At 41.0% G+C, this 7,340-nt stretch overlaps 1 protein-coding gene across 1 annotated transcript in view; it reads right to left on the minus strand.

The window, feature by feature from the left end:
* iglon5 (IgLON family member 5) overlaps positions 1–7,340 on the minus strand; it is a 91,178-nt gene that overhangs the window by 14,006 nt on the left and 69,832 nt on the right. Inside the window, exons 2-4 of the mRNA XM_035671626.1 lie at positions 6,714–6,792; positions 3,600–3,832; positions 1,697–1,816 (exon numbers count right to left, since the gene is read on the minus strand). Coding sequence (XP_035527519.1) covers positions 1,697–1,816; positions 3,600–3,832; positions 6,714–6,792 — 432 coding nt within the window. The remainder of the gene's footprint in view (positions 1–1,696; positions 1,817–3,599; positions 3,833–6,713; positions 6,793–7,340) is intronic.

Consider the following 7,340-nt stretch of genomic DNA (forward strand, 5'->3'; position numbering starts at 1 on the left):
TCTGTGCAAGCTGAGGGGTTATTGGGGGGGAGAAGGGGAGGCGGTATGAGATGGTGGGGGAGGTTAGAGAGGGAGGATTACTGCTGACAGAGGAGAAATGCTGTAGGCTTGCAAGTGAGGACAACCGCACTGAGTTTGTGATGTAAGGTTGTGTGTGTTGGATGCAGGTGTACGTTCATGCATGCTTTCGTTTTCTCCTCTCCTGCCTGTCCCTGCCTGAGGTACTTTACTGTGCAGAGAAGGACATTGCATGCACAACAGGCTAACCCAGGGACATGCAAAGGAGAGACAAGGAGGAACAGACCTCTGAGCAAGCCCAAAGCTGTCTGTAAGTACAGCAGGACAGTATACAGTAGGTTGTGCATTTATTGGCCTAACAGTATAATTACACCATGTTGAGTAGTTGTTCGCACTGACCTATTTATTATTGCTGTCTCTGTGCTGCATTTGATCTGTGTTGCTATAGTCAGCTACAATGAAGCCAATACTGTTGTGTGAAAAAAAAAATGCTTTAACCACTACTTTGGTTTTGGATGCAATACAGCTTTACAAAGAGTCCCATTATTTGACTTTCAAAATCCCTGAAAATTTTAAAAGAACAACCCTTGTTCTGTTACCTCCCTATAAAATTAATCTGCCATATTCAGAACTTCAATCAAAGATATTTTAGAACTTCCTGGCACACACACATGCCCATATCTCATACAAAAAATGTTGATATTTCACCAAAGAGGTCACAGAGGTCCTGTATGCAAGCAAATAATCCCCATCAATAAAAAAAAAAAAAAAAAACGTCTACCAAAGCACCATGTCACATAGTGTACATAATATGCTAACCTTTTTCTGAAAACGAAACACCTTGTACATCTATTCAGTGTGGATATTTTGCCACATGCATAGTGTTGCATGTGCAGAGCCAAATTGACAGGAACAATAAACAAGAGACAAGCCTTCTTTGTTTAAATGGCAACAATTACTGTAGTAATATATACTTAGGGATATTGAGTCATAGCACAGTGGTATATTCAGTGCATAGCAATTCTCTTTATGTGCCAAACAGATGACACAGCACTACCATTACGGTAATAAAACCTAAAACCATACAATCTCTAGAGGCCACATAATGGTTATTTGCCAGACTTTGGATATTAGTGGTGACAAAAATGGGAACAGATAGGGAACAAATGCTGTGCTGATCAGATCAAATGGATCTGACTTCATCTATCAAGTTGTACACCCTGACCACCCTGAACTAGTTCTGATTCCATACACCGATGGAAGCTAAAAATAGCTGATGTAATGCCAACAGTGGCTGTTAGCGTCAGTTGGCATCGTGACGCCGGTTGACAGGGTGGATGAAGACAGATGCTGATGATTACAGGTGGCGCGGAGGGGATAATTATGTATAATGTGTGGATATTTGGGACAAAACATTGGGACACAGGGAAAATACAGGACTATGAATTTAAGATGGGGACAGACTAAACAGCTGGGTTTAAGAATGATGACACAGGAATGGGGGATAAAGACATGAACATGAGCTGAATGCTGATAAGTCTTTGGGATGAGAGAGAGAGAGAAAAAATAAAAGACTGAACAGGGTTAGGGATGAATGTGAAGACAGGGAGATAAAGGTGAAGCTGTGAACACGAGATCTCTGGATCTGAAGACAAGCAAACAAGAAGGGGTAGCTTACATCTTGGGTTTTTCCAGGTGACGGTGGGCTCAGGCCGACCCACTGCCAGACAAAAGAGGTTTACATTCTCTCCTTCATTCACCGACACGTTTTTTGAGATGTTGACGATCCTGGCCGGCACTGAAAAACAAGATCACGCGATTAAGATATGACCTCAAAATAACCTTTTATTTCATACATTATTGATAGGGTATGGTCCTGCAGCCTATTAAGGTGTTTAAAGTATGATGCAAATCCCTGCACCTAAGACAGACAGGCAATCAGTTGATTAATGATCTGTGCCTGAGTACTTACTGAACTGTGCGACAATATGCTTGACCGTCCACTTAAAATGCACTGAATTCTAAATGGCTGTAAATGGGCATTAAAATCTCCATCTCCTGACATCTAATCTAATCTTTCAAAATCTTTTCAAAAGGACATTTTTAAAAGTGATAGAATCTTTACTTCTAATATTGAAGTAAAGGACCATCCCTGAATATCGTTTTTGCCCCGAACTTAGTATTGGAACGCTATGTGTGTAGTTAGTTTGATAACAAGATGGCCCTTGAATTTAAATGGCCCATTATCATTGTTTTTAATGAGCTTGGCCATGAGATTGCTTTTTTTTTTGTAAGACATCTACAGAGGATCCTATTTTTCTCTATCTTGCTGGGGTTGAATACTTGCAGCGATAAAGCACAGATTGGAGTGGCGGTGAAGCTATTCCTGCTTGATGCACTGACTTGAGGGTGTAATTATTTTGTGTGATATCAAGCTAGGGCTGAAATTGCAGGCGTCTTGGAATTAGGTATATATGGTCATCTGTGCCAAGCTTTGGACCCTGCAGACAAGAGTGTTTGTTTGGCCGCAGTGCGATGTGAAAACTCTGTTAGTAAGCAGCTAACATTGTCCCTGCCACCTGTGAGCTGTGAGCCGGGTCTCGTGTTTTTCGTTCCAGCAGAATGTTCCTGATATCCTGTTAAAAGTTTTCAGTTTCACCCTGCTGGTGATGAATAACTGCATTCTGCACTACACACAGTCCAAAATATGCATAAAAACTGACACATGCAGGGGGAAAAGGTCTGAGATCCAGCCTCTGGGCGTCCCGTGCCAATACATCGTGTCACTCAGGATCAGTCAGACTCTCACTCACTTAGCTGCTGACTTGATGACTGAGCCCCAGTCGTGGTCCTGCACTGTGAGTTATTTAGTCAGGCAGTTGGACAGCCTCCCTGTGTACCTCATCTCCTCCACACACACCCTCATCCATCTGATCTGCCTAACTTTCTGTTTATTAAGAAAAGTAACCCTAACTGGCCCCATGGAAATAACAAATGGGCATGGACTCCAGCCTTCTTATTGCACCTGACTTTCTGGTTACTGTCACTTGCATTAGGCTTGCTTTACTGCAGGCACACACACACACGCACACACACACGCACACGCACACGCGCGCACACACACACACACAGGCCAACTGAGCTTTCAAGAAGTAATCAAGTAATTGCATTTTGATAAATCCATAACTACCAACCTTAAATAGTCAACATCATAAAAACATTAACTACTAAGTTGTGTGTCATACATTTAAGCATACATTTAAGCATGATTTAACAGAAAAGGAACATTGAAAAGTAACCATAGAAAATCTTAATTGCTTCCTCTGATGTCAAACCTCAATCACACCTAATAGACAGCACTACACTTGGATGAATTGACGAAATGCATAATTAAGCCATTTAGCGGATGTTTTTTTTTTTATCCGAGGCTGCCTTTAGTACCATGGGTGCACACATTTCTTTTGCAGCCGCAGTGGCAATCAAATCTGCAGACTCTGGATATATTAGAGAGATGAGCCAGCGCAATAAACTCTTCAAAGTCACTTACAGCAGATTTCCACTCTTTCAACTCAGCTACTTACCTTGGACAATGAGGTAGACGTGGGCGATGCGGGGCTTGTTATTGGCCTGGAAGGTGCAAGTGTAGGGCCCCTCATCAGTTATTTGAACCTTGTCGATGTGGATGGAGAAGTCACTGTTGTTACTGTTGGCCAGCGTCACACGCTTGTCCAGTGACCACTTGTCTGTTCCCGTGAATAGGATGTTAGAGCGGTTCAGCCAGGCCTTGTGGGTCACCTCCTCGTCGATCCGACATCTGTGAGGGGACAGGAAGTTTAAGATTGATACTAAATACTGTGGCGAGGTGTTTTATCATTGGTGCAGATATAAAAAAGGGTGGGCATATCAATGAAAAAAAACTAGGAGCCACCAGAAGAATGTCACTACACCTCTTTAAGTTTATTGAAGGGACAGGACACCATTCTGACAAAGACCTCCTCGACCAACACAGGAAAATACAGCCTTATATATAAACCTAATGTAACTTTGGAAATCATTTATATTCCTCTGAACCTACTTCATGTCCTGCCTAGTGTCCTCCAAGGGATCCTCCTCACTGCTACCTTACATATCCTGGAGCCAAAATTACTACTAGATGTGTGGCTGTCACAATGAATGAATATCATAAAGGGATACAAAAATATCTCTACACAGTACATAAAACCTTTATCAACTACATCTTAATGATCTGCATTCATTATCTCTACCCTCATTTATTTGGATTTTTAATTCTGTCACGAGTATGAAACCCAGTGATGATTTATACATCAGTGCTTTTACACAGGTGGAGCAAAATGGGTCAAATTCTAAAAATCACTCGCAGGCAAAGCATTGCATGAGGAGTGGTCGTATTCCATTATTCTCCTCTAAGCTGCTTTTTGTCTGTAAGTAACTTAATGCAGTCCATAATACATACATAAGTCCATATATATATATATATATATATATTGTGTATGTATGATGGATATTGCCTAAATCAGGCCTTGAAATCACAATTCAAATTAATGGCAATAAAAAAAATATTCAGAAATAAAAACACATGTAGTAAAAGTACAGTTAAATATTACAATGGAGTGATGATTAAAGCACAGTATCACTATTGCTGTTCCAAAGGGATGTGGCACGCTTCAGAACAGCAACCGTGTCCCAAAGGTGTGACTTCAGTTCTTGGCTTGGCCACTAGATGTCCTTGCCCAGCTTCAACTAGCTTTGAGGACATGCCTCTGTAGTCCTCATGTTTAATTGATATGACCTGTATAAATATCACTGTTGAGGTTGACCTTAGATCACCTGCCAAGTCAGTGGCAGTGACACCACAATGCATAACAACCCCAGTGCAGGTAAGCTTGGAAATCTTTAACAAATAGGCTACAAGGCACTGGTCTGAGGTTTAGGTTGACACATAACCTAAGGGCTAAACCACTTCTAACAGCTTAGGAAATAAAGGAAAAGGGAAAAAAACATTATTCTGATTAAGTTTGTGACTGGTAGGCTTAAATAAAGAGACAATATAATAAGAAAATTCCACCACAAAAATTCATTATGTGTGTACCAACGCTCTATTAATCTATTTTTAAAATTAATCACTTCTGCACTGATGATGTTGCTACAGGACTGCAAGCCCAGAGGAAATGAGCACCATAATAGCATCAAATGTGCCTTGTCTTAATGGCCCGCATCAAAGCCAACACAACAGCCTTGTCTAAAGCATAACACAAGTATTTGTGCCACTTGGGCAAAAGTGATTTTACATGAAAATGGAGTTTATTTATAAAGCTCTTTAGTTGTTTGTTTGTCAGCTATTGTCCGCCAAGTGCCAACTAAACATATGCATGCACACACGCACACACATAAACACACACGCACACACACACACACATCTGATCTGATCTCTACTGATGAAGCTATAAAGGCAGGTCTGTGACATAAAATCAAACTTCCACAATATTCCAATATATGTAGTGCTGCAATTTAAGCAGTGGTTCCTAATCTGGGGTTTGGATGCCCCAAGCGGTTGAAGAAACCTGAGGGGTTGTGAAATGGAACAGGGGAGCAAAGCAGCAAACTTTGATTTAATCTTTTAGTTTTTTCTTGTGAGTTACTAGAAATTGTTACATCTTTGAGCTTCTTAAAAGTATTCAGATAAAACAAAGTCAGACTGAATAATCCACCTGAAACCTGTATTAAATTAAACTTCTTAAGTAGTAGCATATAGTTTTTGTTTTAAGTCGTCAAAAGTCATAAAGGCTGGGAACTACAGGTTTAAACTACCCATTGTTAGGCCCATTGTTTAAAAAAACGTTGAAATAAGAAAGAGATTAATGTAATGTAACATTACTGCACAGCTTTCCTGATACCAAACTGTAAAGGTGACATTAAAAGTGCAGATTTTGCCACCTAGGCTCATTCAGCTTGGAGTTTTAGGGTTAAAAATAGCCAAATAAGTTCTATAGATCCGACTTCTCCACAGAGTCAATAGAACAGCTTCAGGCTACACGTCTTGATGACATTATAGATCAGCATCCTGGTTCTTTGATTTCCAACTTTGAGAGAGAACTGTTGATGTTAACAAATATTGACAGAACTGTACTTGGCTTCAGAATAACATATTTGATTTTAGGCGAAGGCCCACTCTTCTTTCAAGGGAAAAAAAGGGACTAAAAGAGGAATTTGCTCAGAGATCTGGTGAGGTGTAGGCTTAAAGGTGATGAAAGTAATGTTGACTTAGATTTTTTTTTTGTTTTGCGCTGCTGAGTGTACTGCCAAGCCAGGTCATATCCACACAAGGGGAAAAAGCAAGGTGGCTGTTTTTCTGCTTCGTTGGGAGCCGGTGGAAAGCTGAGTTCTACTTTTATCACTCACAGTTAGGCAGTTGTTGTTGGACACAGAGGAGGGTCCACCAACCAAACTGCATCATCGTTGTTACATTTAAGGAAAAGGTGATTGCAGACAGATGGGATAACTGAAGCGATCTGACTGGTATTATGATTCAATTAGCAATAGGATGCTGGAAAATATGGCGTCCAAGTGAAGTTATGTGACAGAGAATTGGCAATTAAAGCTGTATGACAGGTGGGAGGAAAAATAAACATGTTTTTCATGTAATTAGTAGGTGCAGGTGTAGGATCAAGAATTACCTCAAAGTGACGCTTTCTCCTTCCAACACTGTAATGTTGTCCGGCAGGTGTCCGAATTCTGCTCCGTGCACACTGGACCCTGCCAAGAAAAACGAGAGAAGAGACCAGTGAGCATTCAGTACTGGCACCAGACACTCCGCTGCTGTTCATCAATCTCAGGTAAGGTGCTTGAGGATCCACTACCTCACCAAATCAGTTTGGGTGGGAATGTGCTCTGTATCCTGCTTACTTATTTCTGAAAGGAAAGTAATAAATATACTAAACAAAAGAGTCACAATGTCTGCACTGACCCCCATACTTGAATAATGATTTGGTTTTACCCTGCATTCTGGTGGGGTGCGCGTTCATTGAACAGCACTGATAATGAGCCAAGGGAAGAGGATTCACGCGGAGCTGCCGGAGCGTGAAATGAAGGGACAGCGACGGTAACAGAAGGGATGCTCATCCTGCCTACCAATACACACACACACAAACACTTGGAGAAGTGAGGCACATGCTTACAAAAGCACAAACATACACAAGAACAGACACATCCTGAGAGCCATTAGTTGAAGAGGAAATACGAACTTTGCATGTGTGAGATGTGTTTGAGACACTCAGGTGAAAAAAAAAAAAACAGTTTGAAGT

Source organism: Morone saxatilis, unplaced genomic scaffold (assembly GCF_004916995.1).
Source record: "Morone saxatilis isolate NCDOM2014 unplaced genomic scaffold, NCSU_SB_2.0 Contig24, whole genome shotgun sequence".
NCBI lineage: Eukaryota > Metazoa > Chordata > Actinopteri > Moronidae > Morone > Morone saxatilis.